Source organism: Ailuropoda melanoleuca, chromosome 9, assembly GCF_002007445.2.
Source record: "Ailuropoda melanoleuca isolate Jingjing chromosome 9, ASM200744v2, whole genome shotgun sequence".
NCBI lineage: Eukaryota > Metazoa > Chordata > Mammalia > Carnivora > Ursidae > Ailuropoda > Ailuropoda melanoleuca.
In genome coordinates, this window is record NC_048226.1 from 6,768,399 (window position 1) to 6,794,028 (window position 25,630).

Below are 25,630 nucleotides of genomic sequence, written 5' to 3' on the forward strand. Positions count from 1 at the left end.
CCTTGTAGAATGAGAATAGAGTGGGGGGGATCTAAATGAGGGCCAAGCAAAACTGAGCCTCAGTTTCTGCATCTGTAAAGTGGGGATAACAATACCCACGGGAGATTAAATGACATAATGTAGGTGAAATGATTGGCTTGGGGTCTGGAGTATGGTAAATATGTACTAAATGGTGATTGTGATGATTTTCACAAAAGGGTTGATGATGATGATGGTGGTGGTGTTGGTGATGATGGGGATGATGGGGCGGCAGTGGTGTAATATTAGGGTAAGAAATGTCTGCCACTGAATATAGAGGTGAAAAGAGCTCAGCCAGCCTCTTCTGGAATAGGAGAAAGAACAAGAGCCTCTCATCCTGCTTTTGTTCCCATCTCCTCCTCTTGTGGCTAATGCACATACCGAGCAGAGTTGCTAAAAGCCTTGGCAGAAGAGCCACGGGAGGACGGAGTGAGAGAAGAGAAAGCTCTCAGGGCCTCCAGGCCCCCCTCCCTATCGCTCCATCAGCCCACTCACTTGGGGACCTGGTGTGCCCTGGGACTCCTGAGAGGGACAGAGGAGCACGGGCTGCAATGGGGGCTCAGGACTCAATGTTCTTCCCGGGCCGGAAGCACAGTGGGAGGGGGCGGTGGGCAATTAGAAGTTGGAACATCTGGGAAAGGCAGGCTGAATAGCTGAGGAGTCACATGTGTTATCTGAGGCATTGCCCTGCGTGCACAGAAGACTGGGTATCAGCATTCAGCAAATCTTTATTGCGTGCTTCTGTGCCTGGCACTGTGTTAGGCCTCTGGGATCAGTAGCTGCAAAACTGACATGGTTCCTGTTCTCATGGAGATGACTTTAAACGTTGCCCAATTCAAGGTACTATTACTTTCCCAGTAAAAGCATTCACAGTTACTTAGGCCAGTACCTTGGAGCATGCTTGCCTCTCCCCTCTCTCTCTCACACTGCTTATCCAAGCCATTGGCAATATAACTGTAATGTATATTTAAAATCTGACCACTTCTTACCACCTTCACTGCCATCACTCAAATCCAGGTGATCATCACCGCTTGCCTGGACTACTGCAGTGGCCTCCCTCTCCCCATGACAGCCAGTGTGAACCTTCTAAAACATCAGTCTGCTTATGCAGTTCCTCTGCTCAGAGCTGTCCTGTGGCTTCTTATTTTATTCTGAATTGAAGGCAAAGTTCTTGCAAAGACCTCCCAGGCAGTCACAGTCTTGCCTCCGGTCGCCTCTATAACATCAAACTCTGAGAGCAATGAAATGAAATCCACTTCCTGGAAAAGTCCAGGAGGAAAGACAACCTCCGACCTCCTCCATGGCTAGTAGATTTTCCAGGAAGCACCGTGTGACACAGTGTGACAGCCTTCCCATGTTGGACTCTGCACTAAATCCACAAATAGCAAGAATAGTGGGAAGTCAGAGGATTTTAAAGACTTCCTTGTAAATAAAAGTTAAACAGAAGTTAAACATTAAGGGGGTGCCTGAGTGACTCAGTCAGTTAAGCCTCTGACTCTTGATCTCAGCTCAGGTCTTGATCTCAGGGTCGTGAGATAGAGCCCCTGTATCAGTCTCTGCACTGGGGGGTGGGGCGGGTGGGGGGTGGAGCCTGCTTAAGATTCTCTCTCTCTCTCTCCCTCTCCTTCTGCCCCTCCCACTCCGTCTAAACAAAAAAACAAACAAACAAACGAAAACCAGCCAAACAAAACCCAGTAGACTATTTTGCACAATGACTGCACCATGCCCCGTAGCAATGTAGGAGAACCCCAATTTTCTACATCTTCACAAATACTTATTATTTTCCTTTTTGAAAATCATGGCTGTCCCAGTGGCTGTGAAATGGTTTCTCACTAAGCTTTTGAATTTGTGTTTCCCTGATGACTAATGATGTTGAGCACCTTTTCGTGTGTTTATTGGCCATTTGTATATATGATCCTTTGCCTATTTTTCAAATGGTTTGTCTTTTTGTTGTTGAGTTGCAAGAGTTTTTTAAAAAATATTCTTGATACCAGACCCTTATCAGATATATGATTTATAAATATTTTCTCCCATTCTGTGGGTTGTCTTTTCACTTTCTTGTATCTTTTGAAGCACAAATATTTTTAACTTTATTTTTATGTATTTATTTATTTATTTATTTATTTATTTATTTATTTGAGAGACAGTGCAAGAGAGAGCACGAATAGTGGGGAGGGGTAGAGGGAGGGGGAGAAGCTGACTCCCCGCTGAGCAGGGAGTCCAGCACCGGGCTCTATTCCAGGACCCTGAGATCATGACCTAAGCCGAAGGCAGAGGCTTAACTCACTGAGCCACCCAGGCGCCCCAACATTTTTAAATTTTAATGAAGTTCAACTTAACCTATTTTTTCTTTTGGTTGTTTGTGCTTTGAGTGTCCTATCTAAGAAACTGTTGCCTAATCCAAGGTCATGAAGGATTATGCTTATGTTTCTAAGAGTTTCATAGATTGCCCTTTACAGTTAAGTCTTTGGTCTATTCTTTTGGGGGGGAGGGGCAACGGGAGAGGGGAAGAGAGAGAGAGAATCTTAAACAGTCTCCATGCTCAGTGTGGAACCTCAGCCGGGGCTCAATAGCATACCCCTGATATCATGACCTAAGCCAAAATCAAGAGTTAGACACTTAACCAATTGAGCCACTCAGGTGCCCCCAGCCTATTTTGGATTGATTTTTGTATATGGTGTGAGATAGGGGTAGGGCTTCTTTTCAGTTATTCTTCAACAATTGGCACAGGTAAAGGTCCCGATTCTAATTGCCAGGCTCAGCACAGAGGTAACAGGCCCCAAATGCTTCCATTTGGGTAGCATTTGATAGTTTAAACGACATTCTCTTATGTGATCTCTCCAGTAATCAAGTCAGATAATCACCCAATTTTAGATATAAGAATACAGACTTGGAGAGGGTGAGTGAGTTGCCTAACATCATGTAGGAACCCAAATGGCAGAGTCAGAATTTGATACTGTGGGAGAGAACCCTGGAAAAGGGGAAATGGAAGTCCTGGGTCATAGTCTCAGTTCTGTTGCTTGTGTTTGTAGGAACTTGTAGAAGTCATGTCCCTCTTGGGGTCTCAATTTCATCATGGGTGGGCAAGGGAGTAGATCTTGGGTAACCGCAATAATTCTTTACTGAGCATCAAGGACATCCAGGCTGTGCCAGGCATTTTAAGTATAACACCTCTAATTTTTTCAATAACCTTACTAAGCAGGTAAATCTTCATTTCCCAGAAGAGAAAATGAAGACTCTGCGGTCAGTGCCTGAGAACACTCAGCCTGGAAATGTCAAGACTGGCCCAAGAACCCAGCCTGTTTCCTCCTAGCCACTAGACTTCCTGAGTCTGTGTCCTCATCTGTAAAGGCTAATTAGCATTCCTTCTTCCTAGGATTGCTGTGAACAATGTGGGCGGAGCCACTCATTCATGGACTGAATCCTTAGGGAGCACCTACAAGATGCCCAACCCTGTTGCAGGCGAGGATAGAAGACAAGACAAAATCCCTACCCTCATGGAGTTGACACTCTAGCTGGGGAAGGGAAACAGAACAAAGGAAGACGTTTGCACGCGGGCCCACGCGCACACACACCGGGTAATATCAGATAGTGAGGAGTACTAAAAAAAAAAAATAGCGTGAGGGACGCCTGGGGGCCCAGTCGGTTAAGCCTCTGCCTGCTTGCGGCTGGGGTCGGGATCCCAGTGTCCTGGAATCGAGTCCCCCATCGGGCTCCCTGCTGAGCAGGGAGCCTGCTTCTCCCTCTACCTGCTGCTCCCCCTGTTTGTGCTGTCCCGCTCTCTCTCACAAGTAGATAGATAAAATCTTAAATAAATTAAAAAAAAATAGCGTGAAGTGGCAGTGGAATGAGAGCAGTCGGAAGCAGTCAGGTGGCACATGCGCTGAGAATTGAATGATCCGAAGGAGGCCGACGGTGGGAAATTTGGGGGCAGGCTGTCCAAGTATGGGACTAGGTTAACGCAAGAAGCTTTTCTGTACTTCTACTATATGCCAGCAACTGTACTGGCAGGGCGTCCAGAGGCGGGTACAGTCCCGGTGGTCCAAGCGCTCACTGTGCAAGAGCGGACAACACAGAACGGATCGTTCCTTCGCCGATGAAAGGGCGCATCTAATCAAGAGGTGAAACATTAATTTTTATCCATGTTTTTGCAGACGTGTCCAGCAGGTTCATAGACATTACCGTAAGAGATCACTGACATGCCCAGGTTAGGGCTCTTAATTTTTTCCTTCGCAGCTCCTGGGTCCCTGCGGCTTCGATCCCCCCTCCAGGCACCAGGGTGAGCTGTAATTCTCTCGGTGTCCGCTGACGCCGCCGCGCTCTCCCCTCTTTTCTTCTCCGGGCGCCGCACTTCCGGTGGCAAGCGGAAGCGGGGGCTTGCAGCCGCGGGCGCCGGGGCCGGAGGCATGGCGGGGGCGGGGCTGGGGGAGGTGCGCGCTGAGCAGGCCGGGGGGTCCCTCTCCCCGGCCCTTTGAAGCAGGACCGTACAGGTGAGGACGTCTCCTTTCTTGGCCCAGCCTCCAAGCCCGTCAGGCCTTACCCGGGGCCTACCGGGTTCCCGCCGAGGGGCGGCCCCCTCCCCGCAAGAAGCCGAGGCCCCGTGGCCCCCGCCCTCCTTGAGCGTTCCCTTCCCATTGAGGCCCCGCCCCGGGCTTCTCTTTCCGGGGGCGCCCCCTTGGGTGTGTGTGTGCCCGCCCCTCGGTATCCCCTTAACCGCTTTGGAATCTGTCACGACGAATTGAGGGGTGTGTGCACCGGCCCCCGTGGGGAAGCTGAGATGGAGCAAGGGGAAAAGGACTTGCTTAGCACTACACGACGAGCTAGTGGTCCGTGAGGCTTTCTTTTTTCATTCATGAATAACGTACTGAACGCCTACGAGGGGCCAGCCCCATTGCTAGGCTCTGAGAAAGCTGAGGTGACCGAAGTGGACATGGTTGCTTCCTGTCTAGGGAGTACGATGTAGTGGAGGAGTCAATCATTAAACACACAACTATGCAAGTAAAAGTAGGTATGCACATTGTGGCAGTTACTATGGAGAAGACAAACAGAGAAAGTAACGGGGAGGCTTGCTTTGGAGAAAGTGGTCAGGGAAGACTTCCTGGAGGAGATGACACTTAGGCTGCAACTTGAGAAATTATGGGAAGGGCCTGGGGAAAGACGTCCTAGGCAGAGGCAACAGCCCATGTGGATACCTGAGTTGGCAAAGAACTTGGCATGAGGCAGGTCCAACGCACAGGAAATGAGGATTAAGATGTGTCCAGTATGGTGATGGGGCGGACAGAATATGTGTAGTGGTCAGGAGATCACCATCTAGTGCCACAGGTAGGAGTGAAATGCAGAGACAAAGTTGCAAGCATGACAAGTGGTGTGAAGGTGAGATGTGGCTAGTAAGTTGGTATTTTAGCGAAGGGGAAGGAAGACTTGTCTGAGGAAGAGATAATTAGGTTGATTACTGAAATGGGAGTTAGCAAAGGGAGAAGAGCTTTTTTAGATTTCAGTTAACGGCAAACGCCAAGCTTCTGAGGCAGGAGGGAGGTAGGATCCCTGTTGAAGAAATGGTTGGAGTTAATGGGAAAAGATGGGGTTGGAGGGGCAGAGCTGAGACCTTTCTAAACCTGGTTGGCATGTTAGGGATTTTGATTCTGATCATAAAAAGCAGTGGGAAGATACTGCCCTGTTTTAATCTGTAGGGGAAAGGACGTGGTCACAAAAGCATTTTGAAAAGATGATTGGCTGTTGTAAGGTGTGGGTTTAGGTAGGAAGCTGGTGCAATATCACAGATGTGAAATTATAAAAGTTTGGATAAGGGTACTGGCAGGTTGTGATAGAAATAAGTGGAAGATTAGAGGGCTGTTTAGTAGGAGATAAAGCTTCCAGAGTTTGGTGACTGATCAGGGTGCTGAGGGAAAGTGGTATCAAGGAAGACTGTCAGGTTTCTGGTTCCTGCTAGCAGGAGAGTAGCTGGGCTATTCACTGACTAGGGGAGCTGGGAGAGGGACAGCTTTGGGGAAAATATCATCAGTTACCTTGACTCTTTTTTCATAATAACTCTCACCCCGACTAGAAGGGGCTTTTTTTTTGGTAAAGATTCTTTTTTATTTATCGGAGAGAGAGAGAGTGAGTGAACAGTAGAGAGAGCACAAGCCAGGGGAAGGGGCAGAGGGAGAAGCAGATTCCCTGCTGAGCAGGGAGCCGGACTGGGGGCTCCATCTGAAGGCAGATGCTTAACCGACTGAGCCACCCAGTCGCCCCAAAGGGACTTTCGTTACATACTTTTTCTATAGCGTTTGAATTTTTATGAGCGTGTATTGTTTTTATAATCAGAACAATAAGAGAACAAGTTGAAAAAGCCTTAAATAACTCCACCATGTCTCTAAAAATGACAATTGTGTGACATAAAATAGTGTGCGTGTGTGTGTGTTTGTGTGTGTGTGGAGGGAGAGGGAGAGAGAGTGTGCACGCTGAGAGAAGTGTACGAAGTTTGGTGAGGATTTTCTGTACAATTTGGAACTGAAGCTAATAGGTCCTCAACTCTGCTTACCCCACCCCTTCACACCTTTCACCCCAGTTACTGGTGTCTTTTCCCTAAGAAGACAAATCAGAGAATTAAAATGGGATGATACAAAATGTACATCAATTTTCTTAGGATTAAGTATCTGTTTTGCTTAATATGATCAGTGGCTCTTTCTAAGTTGAACCACTGTAGTATACTTGATCCGACTCAATGGTTAGTCTGCTAGATGGTGTCTCGCGCCTAGTCCTCCCATTCCTGGGCCTTCTCTGCCTTTGTCTTCCCATTCTGGTCACCCTCTGTGACTCCAGCCCCCATCATAGGTTGGCAGGGTTCCCCTGGGCAGGGATTGAGTGAGGTAGTTTTGTGTGTTATTTGGTATTTTGAAATGCTTAAACCTTAATAGTGTGATTTTTAGGCTGTGTCAGAATAGCCACATCAACAAGGTCACTGCTACAAGGAGTAGCTGTGTGAAATTCAGTGTATTTGTTGTTCAGAGGATATTGCTCACGTTGTCATGCCATGGTCCTTTGAGAAAACTTATAAGAGAGATTGCTTTTAAACTCCAGTCCTGGGAAGAGCTGTGCTTCTTCAAGCATCTGTTAAGTTTCTATCTTATTGGCCACGCAGATTCTGTACTGATTTTTTCCTTTTGCTTTGTTTGCTGAGAGAAATCAGAGCCAAATTAGAAGCTTGGCAGTTCTGCAGGTCACATGGTATGCATTTCTCTGTACATCTGGCTTCATCTTACTGTCGTACCTTAGTTTTCTCTTCACGATGATGGTTTTCTACTTAAAAAAAAATTCTGAATAAGTACAAATAATACTTTAAAAGTATATGTAATCTTTAAAGAATGACAGTACAGTGAATGCTGATTTAAGAAAAAATATAACAGAGCTGCCAGCGTGTCCCAGTCCCCATCCCATTTCTTCTCACAGGTAACCACTGTTCTGAATTTTATGTTTATAATTCCTTTGCTTTCTGTAATTGTATACCATATATATTGATAGCCTTAAACTAGAAATTGTTTGAAGCTTATATAAAGAGGATCACACAAAAATGTTCTGCCGCTTGCTTTCTGCAATCATTGTTGTGTTCTGAGATTCACTTAGGTCGTTATGTATAACTGTATAGTGCATTAATTCATTGCTTCGTAAGATTTCACTGCATGAATATGCCTGGAAGAATTGATCTAGTCTTCTGTTCATGGGCATTTGGAGTGCGGTCAGTCTTTGCTGTTGCTAACAGTCCTCCTGCAGACATTCATGTTATTTGTGTACACACCTTTCTCTAGGTCGGGGTTTCTCATCCTCAGCATAGTTGACATCTTGGCCTGAATGTGGAGGCTGTCCTGTTTACTGTCGGATGTTTGACAATGCTCCTGGCCTCTGTTTGCTGGACACTCACAACATCCCTCCTTCCCAAGTTAGGACAACCAGACATTGTCTCCAGATGTTAAAAGATTGCTCCAGGTGGGAACCAGTGCTCAAGATCAGCTGTTGGCAGACTTTTTCTGCAAGGGGCCAGATAGTAGGTATTTCAGGCTTGTGGGCCATGTGGTCTTTGGTCTCAACTAATCGATCATCTGTGCCTTTGTAGGACAAAAGCAGCCATAGGTAACATGTAAGTGAATGGGAATGGCTGTGTTCCAATAAAATTTTGTTTACAAAAACAAGCAGGCAGACAAGATTTGGCCTGAGTAAGCACTCTCTTGCTATAGTCTAGATCAGTAGAAAATAGATTTTATAGCCTCACTCAGTGTATATAATTCATATATATAATTGAAACAAGCTTCACGAAGTAATGTTTACCCTTACTATGTGCGATACAATGTAGTCTTTTTAATTTTATTCCACTTTTAAAAATATCAGCTATATCCACTAAATTGATTTCAAGGCCTCATTAATGAGCTGTGACTAGCAGTTTGAGAAATTTAGTTTGGTCAGTCATAGAGGTATGCTCATCTTTAACTTGACTAGGTAGTATCCATACTTACGTAAAGCATTTCAAATCCCTTTTAGAAGGAGACACTATACATAAATACTACATTGTATGTTATGTTTTTATTTCTAAAATATAGATTGGGTCAGTCACTCCCCTGCTTAAAATGTGTAATAGCTGGTGTGGCGTGGCGGGGCGTGTGAAGTGTTTCCCAGTCTGGCTCCAGTCTACCTTTCTGGGCTTCTGTTTTATCACTCTGTGCTGCTTGGGCTCTAACCACTTGGGATTACTCTGTTTCCCAAATGTATCATGCTACACTCCTTCCAAGTGTATTTTTTAGGCTTCCTTTTTTCTGAAATGCTCCTCTTTTACTTTGCCTAGTGAATTCTTGATCCTACAGGGCCCCTTCATTCATTTAACATAGGAGCACTTACTGTGCCTGCAGAACTGCTCTGGGTGATGGGATTCAGCAAGGAATTGGGCAGGGCCCCTGGGGTCGGTGTGTGGTGACAGATACTAAAAAGGTAAACAAAATAATTTCAAAACATGATGAGGGCTGAAGAAAATAAAATAGGGTAGAATGAGAGTTGATGTGGATGGGAAGGTAGGGAAAATCTGGAGAGTTGCTTTTTTAGCTGGGATTTGACTGTTTACCCAGAGGCAGCAATTCAGAAACGTTGTTCTGCTTCCTTTTGGTCTCTACAGTTTCTCAAGAAACCCACAGACATTTAAATTGTTCCCCTCCAGGTAATATATCATCTACCTGTTTGCTTGTAAGATTTCTACTTTGTGTTTCAGTTTTTAAGTTTGACTGCAGGGTGTCTGGGCATGGATTTCTTTGGGTTTATCACGTTCGAGGTTCTCCGAACTTCCTCAATCTTGGGTTTACATCTGTGAGGGTTCGTTTCTGGATTCTCTATTCTATTCCATTGGTATATTTGTTTTTATGCCAGTACCGCTTTTTTTTTTTTTTTTTTTAACTGCTTTGGCTTTGTAATATGTTTTGAAATCAGGAAGTCTGAGTCTTCCAACTTTGTTCTTTTACAAAAGTGTTTTGGCTATTTGGGGTTCCTTGAGATCACATGTGCATTTTAGGATGAATTTTTCTATTTTTTCAAAAAACACCATTGGGGTTTTGTTACGGATTGCATTGAGTTTATAGATTGCTTTGGGTAGTATGGACATCTGAAGAGCCAGTTAGTACTTTCTTTAATGAACGTGCACTAAATGTTACTCTTACACTGAACAAATTTGATGTAATTCTGCATTTATTCTGTTGAATGTTCCCAACAGCTAAGTGTGCTTTGAAGGTGTTCCTAGTGAATTAGGTCCTTCCCTCAAACCTGTTTTTTTTTTTTAAAGATTTTATTTATTTATTCGACAGAGATAGAGACAGCCAGCGAGAGAGGGAACACAAGCAGGGGGAGTGGGAGAGGAAGAAGCAGGCTCATAGCAGAGGAGCCTGATGTGGGGCTCGATCCCACAACGCTGGGATCACGCCCTGAGCTGAAGGCAGACGCTTAACCACTGTGCCACCCAGGTGCCCCTCCCTCAAACCTGTTTTTAGAATCAGAAATGTCAGGACCACTTTCTGACTATAATCTGGGAAGGAGAAATGCTTACCACTGTCACCCCGTGAGCTCTTAGGTCCAGGGTATAAGGAGGAAAATCTCTTTAACTTATACATTTATGTTCTGGTCAATTTTGTTTTCTTGACTTCTTTACTTTTCCATGCAGAGATGTGATAATGGATCATCATGTTTCAACCATCAAACCTCGAAGAATCCAGAACCAAAATGTCATTCACCGCTTGGAACGGCGGCGAATCAGCTCAGGCAAGGCAGGTACCCACTGGCACCAGGTCCGAGTATTCCACCAGAATGTCTTCCCCAACTTCACAGTCGTCAATGTGGAAAAGCCTCCTTGTTTCTTGCGTAAATTCTCGCCTGATGGGCGCTACTTTATTGCTTTCTCTTCAGACCAGACCTCCCTTGAAATCTATGAGTACCAGGGCTGCCAGGCAGCTGAGGACTTACTGCAGGGCTATGAGGGGGAGATCCTGTCCAATGGCAATGACCAGCGGTCAGTCAACATCCGCGGCCGGCTCTTTGAACGCTTTTTTGTCCTGCTGCACATTACCAACGTAGCTGCCAACGGGGAGCACCTGAACCGGGAGTGCAGCCTCTTCACCGACGACTGCCGCTGTGTCATTGTGGGCTCAGCTGCCTACCTCCCGGATGAGCCGCACCCTCCTTTTTACGAGGTGTATCGGAACAGTGAGTCTGTGACCCCCAACCCACGGTCCCCTCTGGAGGACTATTCCCTTCACATCATTGACCTTCACACTGGCCGCTTATGTGATACCCGCACCTTCAAGTGTGATAAGGTGGTCCTGTCACACAACCAAGGGCTGTACTTGTACAAAAACATCCTGGCCATCTTGTCAGTGCAGCAGCAGACGATCCACGTCTTCCAGGTGACTCCTGAAGGCACTTTCATTGATGTGAGGACCATCGGCCGCTTCTGCTATGAGGATGACCTCCTCACTGTGTCAGCCGTTTTCCCAGAGGTGCAGCGCGACAGTCAGACAGGCATGGCCAATCCTTTCAGAGATCCCTTCATCAACTCCCTGAAACACCGGCTGCTTGTGTACTTGTGGCGCCGGGCAGAGCAGGATGGTAGTGCGATGGCCAAGAGGCGCTTCTTCCAGTATTTTGACCAGCTGCGGCAGCTACGCATGTGGAAAATGCAGCTTCTGGACGAAAACCATCTGTTTATCAAGTACACCAGTGAGGACGTGGTAACCCTGCGGGTCACAGATCCCTCACAGGTATGAAGTGCTCTCCTGCTCTTTCTCTTCCCATCCCCTTGGTAAAATGGGAAGGTTTCTCTCTTTGCCTATAACCAGCCTCTCAGAAATTTGCATTTTCTATGCTCTTGAATTTTTGTTATCCTAGGCCTCAAACTTAAAATAGCTCCATTTTTCTCTGGCCACATGTATTTATTTGGACAAATGGAAGCTGAATCTCAAGTCATTGACATGTGGGTAGTCAGCTCTGTGATTATTACCTTAATTCTTCTGCAGAGCGTTTTCAGTTCCCTTGAGATAGAAGCCGAAGTGCTACAAGGTCAAAGTTTGGACTACTGGTGGATAATCCTGCCTCGATTTTGTGAGACTGTGCCTGTTGGTCTGACTGCTTTAGTTCTAGGAATGAGAATGAGCCCACCATACCAAAAAAAATTTTCTAAAAATTTGGCCTTTCCTGCTTAAGGGGTTAATGTCAGTATACTTTTTCATACAATCCTTAGGAGGTAACTAATAGGTAAGTTCATCTGGCAGTTAAGTTTTATGACTTTACCCTGATCTTGCCCATGTGCTGGACCATAGGCTGTAGGGCAGTGAAAAGATTAAAAGGAAGCCAAAACTTCTGATCCCCCAAGTGAATGATCAGGACTGCAGGTCCTGGGTATTTCAGTTTGGCTGAAGGATCTTGGAGGGGAAAGAGCTATTTCTCAAATGGGAATCAAGTGGTGTTAAGGGCGCAGTACCCTCCAAAGACTCTTAGGTTGAAATACCGTGTTGAAATTCAGGCTATTTGGGAGCATTTCTCTTTGAGAAGCTCTCCACTTTAGTGTTGGTCAAGTAAGAGTCCTACCTTTCTGTACCTTTGCCCCCTATTCTCCCGTTTCCAGAATGTCTCCTTAGATAGGAGTTTGGGGATTCAGAATAGAGAGCAGACCAGTTAGCCACAAAGAGGGCTGAGTCTCACATCTCCCACTGACTTGGAGTTGGTTCTATCTTAGTAGAGACTGTGAAGGACACTGTTTCCTAAGACCTTACCAACTATCCACGGTAAAATGCTTTCCAGTATTATTCTTCTGAATCATAGCTTGTATATTCTAAAAAAAAAAAAAGGTGGGTGGAGGGGGGAGTAATATGGTTGGAGGTTAGTTTTTCTGGATTCTTTTCTTTCCTATTAATGAAGAAGTTGCCCATTAAGCCATCACAAATTAGCGTCTAGTCCATCTTATGTGTCATGGAAGATTGGCATAGACACTCTTGACTTCTGTCCCTTCTGTATTTCCCAGTCTGCCCTGGAGGGAAGGCTAGTAAGGTTTGTGTAATTTTATATTCACATAATTATGATGGATCCTGGTGGAGCCCTGATAGGGTCAAAGTGTTGTCCAGGTCTATAGAAAGGACATGAGTCAACCTTTTATTTAGGTTTGAGCTATAATTACCTTTGTCATTTAGAAGGAATAAGTTGTCTGTGATAGCTGCATTTGAGATTATCCTTCTTTCCTTTGCTAAAACATGACCCATTTATTTCTGGTAGGTCTAATAAATGTGGCTAGACTCAGTCTAGTGCTCAGTGTTTTGCTTACAAAGCTTGTAACTTTAAACCCAATTTGTCCTAGTTGTCCTCCCACCTCCTTCCCCAGTTTAATTTAATAGGTTCCAATAACGTTAATGAGAAAAAGTGCATCTACACACAAAGCCTTGCTAATATTATCGGTATTATTCTCAGGTTACTTTCCAGCCTCTTTAATTTACAGTCATATTTAATTTCCAGTTTACTGCAAAAGTCATGTAATGAAAGCTCTGGGAAGGACTAATGACTAGTAAAACAGGTGGGCCATGTGGCTCCAGGAATTGATGATGGAGACTTAAACTCTGTCGTAGGAAGGGGAGTACTAATCCTAACATTCTGAAAACTTCTAGAGTCCTGTTGAAAGCTTACAGATTGATTCACATTGCCACATTCATTGGGACAAAAACCAGGTGTTCCTGGAGCTTCCTTGTTAGAGCAGAGCACTGGTGATTTAGAGGGCCAGTCACCCAGGGGCCCATTCAGTCAAAGTGGTAACTGCCACCTATGGCATTTGAATGCTTTTCAGGTTCCCCCTCTGATCTTAATTGCTACAAATCTCAAATGTATCTTCCAAATGCTCTTGGCTGAAAGAACGTTTATGAAGAAAGAAATGGAAAATGCCTCCCTGATTTTTCATTTGTTCAACAGCAGTTCCCTGCTTGGTTACAACTTGCCTGGGCAGTTTTAGGACACAGTGTACTTCAGGTGTCTCTCTGCATGTTAGAAATCTTAAGAGGGAAAATAAATGTCCCTAAATTGAACTTTCAACTGTACATATACAAGAGAAAATAATTTGCCAACAGGCAGCTACAGGCTACCAATCACTTTCTCAGCAGGGAGGAAAATTAAATCTGGCATTTAAAAAAAGTGCGTTTTATTTCAGGCTGGGTTGGGGAGCAAGTAGGGAATAAATACTAGGGAGGGAAAATGTTGAATTTGTAGAGTCAGAAGTGAAAGATTGGCAACCTTTCTACACATACACGCAGGCCACCTCAGTAATTCCAGTGGCGCAGATATGGTGGTAAATCCAGCAGTACTGGCCATGACTGATGGCCTTTGATTGATAAAGTGCACTGAGGCTTCCTCCTCTCCCAGAACTACCTGGAGCCATGTTTTTATGCTAGTGCAGGAGCAGAAGTGTTCGCTTGTTTTACTTGTTTGAATTTTCAAGCAAGTGGTAAGTTTCCGAGGCATGGCAGTATACCCAGCTGTCTCATAGCTCTCTCTGTTCATCTGCAGGCTTCTTTCTTTGTGGTATACAATATGGTGACAACAGAGGTGATTGCCGTGTTTGAGAATACATCAGATGAGCTTCTAGAGCTCTTTGAGAACTTCTGTGACCTCTTCCGTAACGCTACCCTACATAGCGAAGTGCAGTTTCCCTGCTCAGCTTCCAGCAACAATTTTGCAAGGCAGATCCAGCGCCGGTAAGCTCTTCCACCAGGCTTAACAGGCTTAATTTTTCTTTAGACAGTTCACTGGTGTTAGGCCAGTAGTCATGTCCTCCAGAACACCCTTCCTGTATTCTCTCTGCTTACCTTGCTTTGGTTAGGTCGGCCTGTTGTAACTTCTTGGGTCATCCTGAACTTCTGTCTCTCAGCACCTGTGGAATTACTTGTACATTATCTCTGATTTGTCCTAGAGGAAAGAGAGCTGTATGAAAGCTACAGAAAGATAGAGACCATGTCTTTATTATTGATTGCTGTATTTTCGTGATGTACTGTCAAGCATTTAAGTATTTTTTGAGTGAATGACTAAGGAAATAATTTTAGAACTTTTGGTTAAGCATCATGTGTTGAGCACATGTGTTTATCTCTGCTCCATCCCCAAACCCCACTAAAATGACATTAAAGGAGTAAGAGGTATAAATATAACAAGAGCAAAGAGAATGGGAGAGGAGAGACATTGGAGACAGGAGATGATTGGCGACGGGAGAGAGATCTGAATCAGTGTTGGGTGCTGAGAAGCTAATTGATCATCGGTAACCAACTTGGCACACTTCAGAGAACAAAAACTTAAGACTGCAGAGCTTAGCCATCCAGAAACAAGTTGCCTTGCTCCAGAGAACTCTGGAAAGAGTTGGGGGAATTGGAGGCCCCAGGTACCTCTGAAGATACCTGTGATGTAGGCTTAAATAGGATTGGGGGAAGGTCTGGAAAGGAGTAATCAGGACCTCTCGCCCCTTTCTCTAAGCCTACTCCGCCATATGACTGTCTTTTCTCCACCTCCGCAGAGGGCTGGAGGTTTAGTCTCTGGAGAAACTGAACCATGTAGGCTCTGGTTTCAGGTTCATGAGGCACAGCTGAGGTAGGGATGAGATTTGTCACGCTAAAAACAAGAATTAAGTGAAAACCAACAAACTGAAGGTGAGATTTCTGTCCCCTTTATCAGATTTGGCAGCCAGGCTTATACTCCTGAGGGAGGAGGTTAGAGATTTTTTTCCTTAGGGAAACTGACCAACCCAAAGAAGAGACCTTCAGATATTCATACTTGGAGTCCCTCCACAAACACCTGGGTCACCCTAAGTTAAGACCCCCCCCCCATCAACCAGGTCTTCCTATGAACCAGAGTTTTGGATATAATTATCTGAGAACATTATTGTGAAATGAGTGGTTACTTTGGGCCATTGGACCAAGCTGAATCCTGCTCTAGTTGGTCAGTGCCTTATTGGACGCCGCATACTAAATTGTCCCCCAACTCTAGCCAGTTAGGGAAAATATCTGCTTTAGGTTTCAAGATAGGTCAGACCAGAGTGAACAGATGACTCAGAATAAGCATCACTGCCACTGGAAAAAAGGAACAAAGCAGATATATTAATGCAGTGGCGTCACCCCTTATATAAAAGAGTAGTACTCAGAAATAGATGGATATTGGTTTTCAGACAAGTTACTTGCCTTTTCCTTTTTCTCTGGTTCACACAAGTTTTCTGCCTTATAAGCATTTCTGTTCAGTATAGAAGGATTTTTGGAGGCAGAACATGGATCAGAATTTGCTTTTTTCATTTTGGAATGAATTTTCTTCTTTTATTTTTATTATTTATAAAAAAGATTTATTTATTTTGAGAGTGGGGGGAGGGGCAGAGGGAGAGAGAGAATCTTAAGCAGACTTTGCACTGAGTGTGGAGCCCAGTGAGGGGCTGGATCCCACAACCCTGAGATCAGGACCTGAGCCGAAACCAGGAGTCAGACACATAACCAGCTGTGCCACCCAGGTGCCCCTGAATTTTCTTCTTCTTCTTCTTCTTCTTTTTTTTTTTTTTTTAAAGATTTTACTTATTTATTTGTTAGAAAGCACAAGCAGGGGGAGCAACAGGCAGAGTGGGACGCAGGCTCCCCGTGAGCAAGGAGCCTGATGTGAGACTCAGTCCCAGGACCCTGAGATCATGACCCCAGCTGAAGGCAGACACTTAACTGACTGAGCCACCCAGGCATCCCTGAATTTTCTTCTTTTAAGTTAGCTTTAAAATCAGGCAGATCATTATCAACTAATTACAAAGCTGGGTACAGCTGGCTGAGAGAAAATACCAAAGAAGTCACTAGGAGGTAAACTGCCATGAGGGCAGAGATTTTAGTCTATTATATGCACTGCTATACCTATAGCACCTAGGCCGTGTCTTTCATGTGGAAGAAGCTCATTAGGTGTTTGTTGAATGAATGAAATCACCCAGTAATTAGAGGAAGCTGTTTTTTGAGAGTTATTTCAGAATGCATCTGGAATTAAGTGAAATTGTAGGAAGTCTCAGGAGGAGAGAATAAAGGTTGAAAAGAAAGGTGGAGTTCCAGTTTTGTGATCCTCAGAATTTTGCATCGTGCCACTAAAAGATTTTGTTCAACTGTAGGTATCCTCATACATTAATTTTTAAGTTGATCTTAAAATTTTTTTGCTGTTAAATTTGAATAATTGCAGAAAATACAGTTTTCAATGTATATTTAATATTGATTTTTAAAAATAAAATTATTACAAGCCTTTTTTCCTAGTTTAATTGAGATATAATTGGCATATAACATTGTATAAGTTTATGGTACATAACCCAACACTTTTATTTTTTATTATTTATTTATTTTTTAAAGATTTAATTTATTTGACAGCGAGAGTGAGCACAAGCAGGGGGAGTGGCAGGCAGAGGGAGAGGGAGAAGCATACTCCCTGCCGAGCAAGGAGCCCGATGCGGGGCTTGATCCCAGGACCTTGGGATCATGACCTGAGCTGAACGCAGAAGCTTAACCAACTGAGCCACCTGGGTGCCCCAGCTCAACGCTTTTAAACATAACCTGGGGAATCTAGATGCCATAATAATTTGATATTCAGTAGTTGATATAAAAAGGAGAGAACAAATTATGCCAATATTATTTGAGATTTTACATTGTTATTCCTTATGTTCAAATTCATATATCTATTTTATCTCCCCCACAGAACTGTACCGTAATGTAACATTTCATTAACCATCTTGTCTTGCTTTGCTGCATTGAAAATACAATGTGTATATAAATTGGAATTATTTATTTCTTGTGAACACATGGCTCTAAAATGCTCATTTTTATAGTCTCCAGTGATCTTTTAGTAAAAATAAGTAAAAGTAGATCCAATATAGATTAGAGTAAATGTTCAAGAAAAAAAGAAGGGGGACACCAAGGATCATGAGTTACTTAAGGAAAATCTTCACTTTGAAAGAATCCAAAATAAAACAAACAGTAGAAAGAATAAAGGAATAATAATGCAATGTCTGAAATAATTGAAGCTGTAAAAGAAGAAACATTCCTAGAATAGAAATTTAAATTTTGTTAGGAATAGTTGAGGAATTCTCCAAGAAAATAGAATAAACAGATGAAAGTAGGAAAATGGGAGAGAAACAATGAAAAGAAATTAGAGAATTTGCCCAGGACATCCAATATCTGGTTATTTCCACAAGGCTCAGTAGAGCAAATGACAGGGAGGAAATAATGCAAATTGTTTTCCGGTCGTAAAGAACATAAATTTTGAAATTGGCAGGACCTTTCAGTGGTGTGCTAAGACTGGCTCTTACTGGCTCATGAGAGCCAATTTGTTAAGCTTCCAAGAATTTCTGCAAGCAATTGCTAAATGCAGTCATTATTAAAAATTAATTAATTCTGGGGCACCTGGGTGGTTCAGTCAGTTAAGCGTCTGCCTTTGGCTCAAGGTCATGATCCTGGACTCCTGGGATCAAGTCCCATGTTGGGTTCCCTGCTCAGTGGGGAGTCTGCTTCTCCCCCTCCCTGTACTCCTCCCCTGCTCATGTTCTCTCTCTCTCTCTCTCTCAAATAAATGTTTAAAAACAAATTGTGTCCTTAATTAAAAAAATTAATTATTTTGTAGTTATTTTACTATTATTTATGCTTTTGAGTGTATTTGTATCTATTTTATCTATATGGTGAAAATACTATCCAGTTAAGGGCTACTGCTCATCTTTCGACAGTTCCACATTCAGCGATGTCACAGTTGTACCTTGAAATTGACTACAGCAGTAGGATTGACAGCACAGAAATTGGCAAGTGCAAATCATGGCTTTTGCCCCTAGATAAATAATTATTAAATCTTTATTAGCCTGTCACCAGCTCCATCAAGTACCTAATGAAAAAAAGACCCATGCTGAAGCATATCATCATGAAATATTGGAACATTGGGGGGGCACCTGGACAGCTCAGTTGATCGGGTGTCTGACTCTTGATTTTGGCTCAGGTCATGGTCTCAGGGTCATGGGACCAAGGCCTTTGTTGGGCTCCACGTGGAACCTGGTTAGGATTCTCTTTCTTCCTCTCTTTGCTCCTCTCCCCCCATGCTCTGTCTCTCTCTCTCTAAAAGAAATAAATCAGTCTTTTTATTTATTTATTTATTTATTTATTAATTTTTTTTTTTAAAGATTTTATTTATTTATTTGACAGAGATAGAGATAGCCAGCGAGAGAGGGAACACAAGCAGGAGGAGTGGGAGAGGAAGAAGCAGGCTCATAGTGGAGGAGCCTGATGTGGGGCTCGATCCCATAACGCCAGGATCACGCCCTGAGCCGAAGGCAGACGCTTAGCCGCTGTGCCACCCAGGCGCCCCATTTATTTATTTATTTTTTAAAAAGATTTTATTTATTTATTCAACAGCGAGAGAGGGAACACAAGCAGGGGGAGTGGGAGAGGAAGAAGCAGGCTCATAGCAGAAGAGCCTGATGTGGGGCTCGATCCCATAACGCCGGGATCACGCCCTGAGCCGAAGGCAGACGCTTAACCGCTGTGCCACCCAGGCGCCCCTAAATCAGTCTTTTTAAATGAAGTTTTAGAACATTGGGGATAAAGAGAAAATTGTAAAAAAATTGCATAAAGAACATATATTTCACGTGTTAAAAAATAAGTCATCAGAATAGTATTGGACTTAGCAATAGTAACACTGAAAGCTTGAAGCCAATAAAACCATCCCTTCAGAATTCTGTGAAAAAAATGATTTCCAGTCTAGAATTTTATATCCAGTAGGGTGGAACAAAGACATGTTCAGACATGAAAGTTCTCAAAAAATGACCTTTCATGTACCTTTTCTAAGGAAGCCTCTGGAAAATGTATTTTCCCCATAAACCACCATAGTATAGTACAGGAAATAGTCTGAAACTGTGTAGGTGGGGGGAAACTGATGGTTTGGGAAAAGGTGGGGAGGAATTGATTAAGTGTAGGAGAGGCTGTGGGACCTAGTACTGGAGGTTCAGGAACTAGGAGGCCATGGTGCTGGAAGGGTAATCTCTGTGAATTTAGAAATCCCCACGAATTGAGAGAGTCATAACTGGACAGAGTGACAGTGAGCGAGGAGTTAAACACCAGAAGACGTCCCAGGGATTACTGCTTCATGTTTTTGTCAGTAGGGAGCACGGAGAGTGGAGCTAGTGGAGCTGCTGGGGAAGACGAACTGCTTCAACCTAGAGATTGTCGTGGAGGCTGTGATTTACCATGATTATGTAGCCCCCATCATCTGAAGCCAGTGAGCCAGGCAAGGCAGCGTGGATTATGAGAGTAGTACTAGATGTTGGCTGAAAAGGAGCTGAAAACCAGAGAGCCCACAGTCTTTGATTCCAGCTCATTCAAAATCGAAAGAAGTTCTCTTTGGCCTAAGATTTAATTTTATGATTTATTCTGAGGCTGTGAAAATCACTGTCAAGAGGAATAACAGAAAAGCAATATTGAGAGCTAGGCTTTCTTCGGGGGAAACTGAGAACTGTTGATGTCCACCCAGCATCACAGGTTAATGGTGAAGACAAAAATCAGAACCCATCTCATCAAGCTTTGTGGTCTCCACAAAGTTGGGAACGTTCAAGTTTTTAAATTTATTTCATTAGTTTTCATTCCATTGATTTCAGGGATGAGATGTTATATTTTCCCCCTGGACTAAAAAATCAAGATGTGATTATACAAACACAATTTTAATTTTGGTATATTTCTGCCAGTCTTTTTTTTAGGCCTAAATTTTTTTTTTAAGATTTTATTTATTTATTTGACAGAGATTGAGCCAGAGAGCACAAGCTGGGGGTGTGGCAGAGACAGAGGGAGAGGGAGAAGCACGCTCCCTGTTTAGCAGGGAGCCCGATGTGGGGCTTGATTCTAGGATCCTGGGATCATGCTCTGAGCTGAAGGCATACGCTTAACCGACTGAGCCACCCAGGTGCCCCTTTTTCTTTGTTTTTTTAATCCCACTGTGTATACAGAATATAGCCTGTTTCTTTTACTTACCATTATGATAAACAGTTCCTCTGTAAGCATGTAATCTTTGAAAATTTCAGTTTTCCATTAGGTTTTTAATTTTCCATCAATTTATCATTATCATAAACAATGCTGTATTGAATGTGCACAGATTTTTCTGCATATGGGATTGCTTCCTTAGGATAAATTTCTAGAAGAGTAGAAATACTTGGTCAAAGGGTATTAAATTTAGTATTCATGACAGTTGTGAGAAATAATTGCTCTGTTGTTATTATAACTAAAAGTGAGAGAGATACGTGACTCTGTGTCCACGTTACTGTTCTTTAGATACCAATATTTCTGTGGGAGTACAGGTAGCTAGCTCCCAGACTTGAAACAAGGGATGAGTACTTTGTTGAAAGTTTTGATGGAAGTTGTCTTTTTTTTTTTTTTTTTAAGATTTTATTTATTTATTTGACAGAGATAGAGACAGCCAGCGAAAGAGGGGACACAAGCAGGGGGAGTGGGAGAGGAAGAAGCAGGCTCATAGCAGAGGAGCCTGACGTGGGGCGATCCCATAACGCCGGGATCACGCCCTGAGCCGAAGGCAGACGCTTAACCGCTGTGCCACCCAGGCGCCCCTGATGGAAGTTGTCTTATAGCTGATCCCAAGAAGAGTCGGAGAGAGGCTGCTCTTTTCCACGGGATTCTCTGTCGCTGTAACTCCTTTCTAATGCAAGCTGAGGTTATTATTTGGGGGAAGTAGATTGGAGTAGAAGTGTTGTCATAGAATAGTTATACTCATTTTAAACTTGTTTGGAGAGTCTGTATTAACTTTTCTAAAGTAATTTAATGTTCCCACTTCAAATTCTCTTTTCTGGTTTTTGAGAGTGTTTGTAGCCAGGCAGACTAGTGACGTGTGAGAGTTCTGAGTTCCTTCACTATCTAGATTTCTGTTTACAGAATGAGTTGTTTTTAGACATGTTTTATCAATTTAAAATCCAGGGCAGCTTTGTGTGCCTACTAACACAGCCTTCCTCACTGGTGCTTTATTTTAGGTTTAAAGACACTATTGTAAATGCCAAGTATGGAGGGCACACGGAGGCAGTGCGCCGGCTGCTGGGTCAGCTCCCCATCAGTGCCCAGTCTTACAGCGGTAGCCCCTACCTTGACTTGTCTCTCTTCAGCTACGATGACAAGTGGGTGTCTGTCATGGAGCGACCTAAGACTTGTGGAGATCACCCTATCAGGTACACCATCACTGCTCCAGCTGCTAGTAACTGCCTAAGGGCTAAAGGTGGCCCGCTTTCTCTCTTTCTCTCTCCTTGGACCTCATTCCACTGTGACTGTGCCCGCTTGTACTCATGGGTTGAATTGGAAGGACAGGCTGTTTCTATAATGTGGTGAGTGCTTTTGATCATGTAGGCACTAATCTCATAAATTAAGTAGTTCTGCTCTTTGCTTCTCATCAAAACATCCAATTCAGATAAGTGTTGTTCCCTTTTAAAGGTATCCAGGGTAAGAAACCACATACTATTTCATAATAGTATTTATAGTTGAGACTTTCTAATTTTATTTCACTCAAATTATTTTATCCCCTTATGTTACCTAGTAGAAAAGATAGTAGAGATAATTTGGGGAACAGGCAGATTTTGGAGAAACTCACGCTTCCTCACTGGAGAAATTTTAGAATGTAGACTGCTATATTATTGCTAGAACCTTGAAAACTAAGCAGTCCTTCCCTCACAAATGTCTACTCCACAGACCCCTTCTCTCTCCGTGTTGGGAGCTTGTGTTGCTTTGTGTGTTGTGTTTGGTACTAGGGAGAGGAACTGGTACCACAACTACCCGTGGGGTGATTTCAGGGAAGGTGTGCTCCTGGAACCCTTAGCTAGAGAGTAGAAGGCCTTTTTCACATGGAAACAGTGGTAGTTAGTGTTTCACGATCCACCTTTATTGTGTATTAAATAGGCTTGTATAACACATTCTGAGCAGTTAATCACCACTCATGGTATTTCCTTTGGGAAATTGCAGTCATGTTCCAAAAACCAGTTAACTTTTTTTTTTTTTTTTTTTTTAATTACAGAAAGCTTTAAACATATAAAACGTGGAAGAGTATAATGAACCTGCACATACCCACCACCCAGTTTTAACAGTTATCAGCTCATGGTCAATGTGGTCATCTCTTTCTACCTACCCCCCCCAACTGCCACCCTTGATTATTCTGAAGCAAATCGCAGATTTTATAGCATTTTACTGAGATATTTTGGCATGAATTTCTAAAAGATAAAGACAGAAAAATACAACCTCCATACCATTATTTTATCTTAAGAAAATTATCAAAACTTTATTAAGACCACGAAGTACCTAGTTTTCACATTTTCCTGTTGTCTTGTAAATATTCTTTTTATGGTTCCATTTGTTCCCATCAGGATCTAAACAAGGCTCATTCATTGCATTTGGTCGCTGCTCCCTCAAGTCTGTTTTATCCTGTAGGTTCTGCTTTCCTCTTATTTCTCTGGCAGTGAAATTGTCCTGTAACATTGCCCACATGCTGGAGTCTGGTCATGCGTCCCTGGAGAAGTATTTACGATTTTTCTCATTCTCGTACATTGCCTGTGAACTGGTAGTTAGATTTAGAAGCTCGAACGACTCACTTTACCTTACAAGCCCTTTGTGTTTGGGGACTGTGTGGGTGAGGTGAATGTGGTTTTTACACAAAAAAGCTTTTCATGGGCCTCATTTGATATTGTCAAGGTAGCATGAGATACATTCCTCTCCTTTCTGACCTGCCTTTCTAATTTGAAAAGAGAGTAACGTAAGTAACAAATTTGGAAATGGCTATTGCCTCTGACTAAAGGGGTTTTTCACTTATTTTTAATTTAAAATGAGGAATGTGAGGATACTAAAGGCATTGGAAGAGGAAACGCCATGACTTGAACGCCTGTATCGGATGTTCCGTTCTAGTCTTTGTCAGTATGCGTGTTCACGTGTACATTGTTAGAATCCTGGTTAGCATCGTCCTTTGTAGTAGCCTGCTTTTATTTTAGAAATGTTTTTTCATGTTGTTACATAGTCCTCAGAGTTACAGTCCTAATGATGGCTTATTATTCCCTCAGTTAGATGTACCATAATTGATTGAACTAGTCCCCTGTCACTGAGCCTTCATCCTCCTGCATTTTTACATTGGAGCTGTGCTGGAGAAGCTGTCTTTATTCATATCACTATGTCCTCCATTTAAATTAAATTCTGAGGATATGAATTCGTGGAAATGGGATTATCAAGTCAGAGGCTATGAATATCTTTATGTCTACCATATGTTTGCATTCCAAAAGGGAGGTTATAGAGCTCTGTAATTCAGAGTTCTTCATTTTCTGGGACTTCCCCTAATTCAGCCCCAACCCCACTGAACATCTCTAGTATCCTGATACCCGAAGATGCTTATCTTGCATATGGGAAGATGTCTTTAAGTCTGAGGGTGAATGGAAGTATTAGATGAAAAATGAAAAACTACTTAGTATTTTAGTTTTGTGTGTGAAAAAGAAGGACCTTCCGAAAGAATTTATTCTTAAAAATGAAAAACTCAAATATGGGCCAAGATCTGGGCTGTCCTGGATAGTAGCCACTCACCACATGTAGTTGTTAAGCACTTGAAGTGTGAGTAGTCCATGCTGAGACGTGCTCACGTCACACATCAGATTTCAAAGGCTTGATACCAAAAAAAAATGTGAAATATCTCATTAATATTTTTTTTACCTGAGTTATAGGTTGAAATGGTAATATTTTTGGATACCAGTATTGGGTTAAATAAAATATATTACTTAAATTAATTTCACCTTTCTCTTTTTACCTTTTTTAATGTGGCTACCTGGAAATTTAAAAGTATACATGTGGCTTCCATTTCATGTCTAGCCCTGGCCTAGACAGTCTTGGGGCAGCTTTTCCGGAAAAGGGGATGCTGTAGTTAAGGCTGTAACTAAGGGTCACCTTGGGAAAGAGAAATGACCCAATAACTCAGGACAGCACAGTAAAGTTCATAATGACCCTGTGCATAGAATGAGCTGTTCAGACAAAGGCGGTTTTGCATTTCTGATAACCTGGGGCCGATGTAAGAGGAGATGTCATAAGATTAAATAATGAGTTGCTGCATTTCCGTGCCATGCAGATTTCAAGGTGGTGGTGAACATCTGTACCATCTTCTCTTTCTCTCCTTCTTCTGTTTAGGTTCTATGCCCGGGACTCTGGTCTGCTCAAGTTTGAGATCCAGGCAGGCTTACTGGGCCGCCCTATCAACCACACAGTGCGACGCCTTGTTGCCTTCACCTTTCACCCTTTTGAGCCTTTTGCTATTTCAGTGCAGAGGACTAATGCTGAGTATGTTGTCAACTTCCATATGCGACACTGCTGCACATAGGTGCCTCACCAAAGCCCAATTATCTGGTCTTCCAAGACATTGCCCCCTGTTTATCTCGGTGGACTCTGAAGCAAAAGCTCCTGACTGCCAGCTTTGTTGGTTCCAGACTGTTAAACCTCAGATGGGGAGAGCCAAAGAGAGGAGCGAGGGTGGCTCAGCCTAATGGAATTTTTATCGTATCTAACTACTGATTGATTGAAAGTCCTCTGGTCTTTTCCCTGTGGGAATGTCGAGCATTAAGTCCATTTAATTTTTGTCTTATTTTGCATTTTATTGCTATGAAGATGAGAGCATTACCCCATTCCCCCTTGGCGTCTGTTCTTTGGCATTATGGTGTGCAGTCTGAAGCAGGATGTCTTGTTTCCTCACGGGAACTATGTATATCCTTTCCACGTAGCCGACAACAGGGCTGTCTTTATAAAAAAAAGTAATAATAAAGCCTTGGTATTTTCTTACTTAAATATATCCTGTTTGATGATTGCCTCATGTCCTGATCTCACCGAATGCTTTTTACCTCCGTGGGTTCCAGGAAGGACTGTGAAAGGCACCAGAGGCCATGGCTGCGGTGGCCACCTTTGGGAGAACTTAGTGGTGTGTGCCAGCATGGAACACCGTTCTCTGCCAGGACTGTGTCCTCCCTGGGGTTTTGTCCTGGTAATTGTTACAGCTGGAGGAACTGGGCATAATTGCGCATTGTCATGAGAAA

The 25,630-nt window shown here is 43.2% G+C and overlaps 1 protein-coding gene across 5 annotated transcripts; it reads left to right on the top strand.

The window, feature by feature from the left end:
- Positions 1-4,387: 4,387 nt before the first annotated feature.
- DET1 (DET1 partner of COP1 E3 ubiquitin ligase) lies at positions 4,388-25,385 on the top strand. 5 transcript variants are annotated; one of them, XM_011225401.3, is made up of 5 exons: positions 4,388-4,508; positions 10,208-11,300; positions 14,083-14,270; positions 21,569-21,760; positions 24,735-25,385. In XM_011225401.3, the coding sequence occupies exons 2-5, from the start codon at positions 10,218-10,220 to the stop codon at positions 24,922-24,924; spliced, it is 1,653 nt and encodes a 550-aa protein (XP_011223703.1). In that variant the 5' UTR covers positions 4,388-4,508; positions 10,208-10,217; the 3' UTR covers positions 24,925-25,385. The 5 variants fall into 5 exon arrangements, with proteins under 5 accessions (XP_011223703.1, XP_019655560.1, XP_034523785.1 ...); XM_019800001.2 differs by lacking the exon at positions 4,388-4,508 and adding an exon at positions 4,576-4,844; XM_034667894.1 differs by lacking the exon at positions 4,388-4,508 and adding an exon at positions 4,862-5,026.
- The last annotated feature ends 245 nt before the right edge of the window (positions 25,386-25,630 follow it).

Coding starts and splice junctions, on each gene's coding strand:
- DET1 (XM_034667892.1), top strand. CDS start 7,895: ATGTTTGACAATGCTCCTGGCCTCTGTTTGCTGGACACTCACAACATC. Junction 8,002..10,207: donor ATGTTAAAAGATTGCTCCAG/GTGGGAACCAGT, acceptor TTTTCCATGCAG/AGATGTGATAATGGATCATC. Junction 11,301..14,082: donor GGGTCACAGATCCCTCACAG/GTATGAAGTGCT, acceptor GTTCATCTGCAG/GCTTCTTTCTTTGTGGTATA.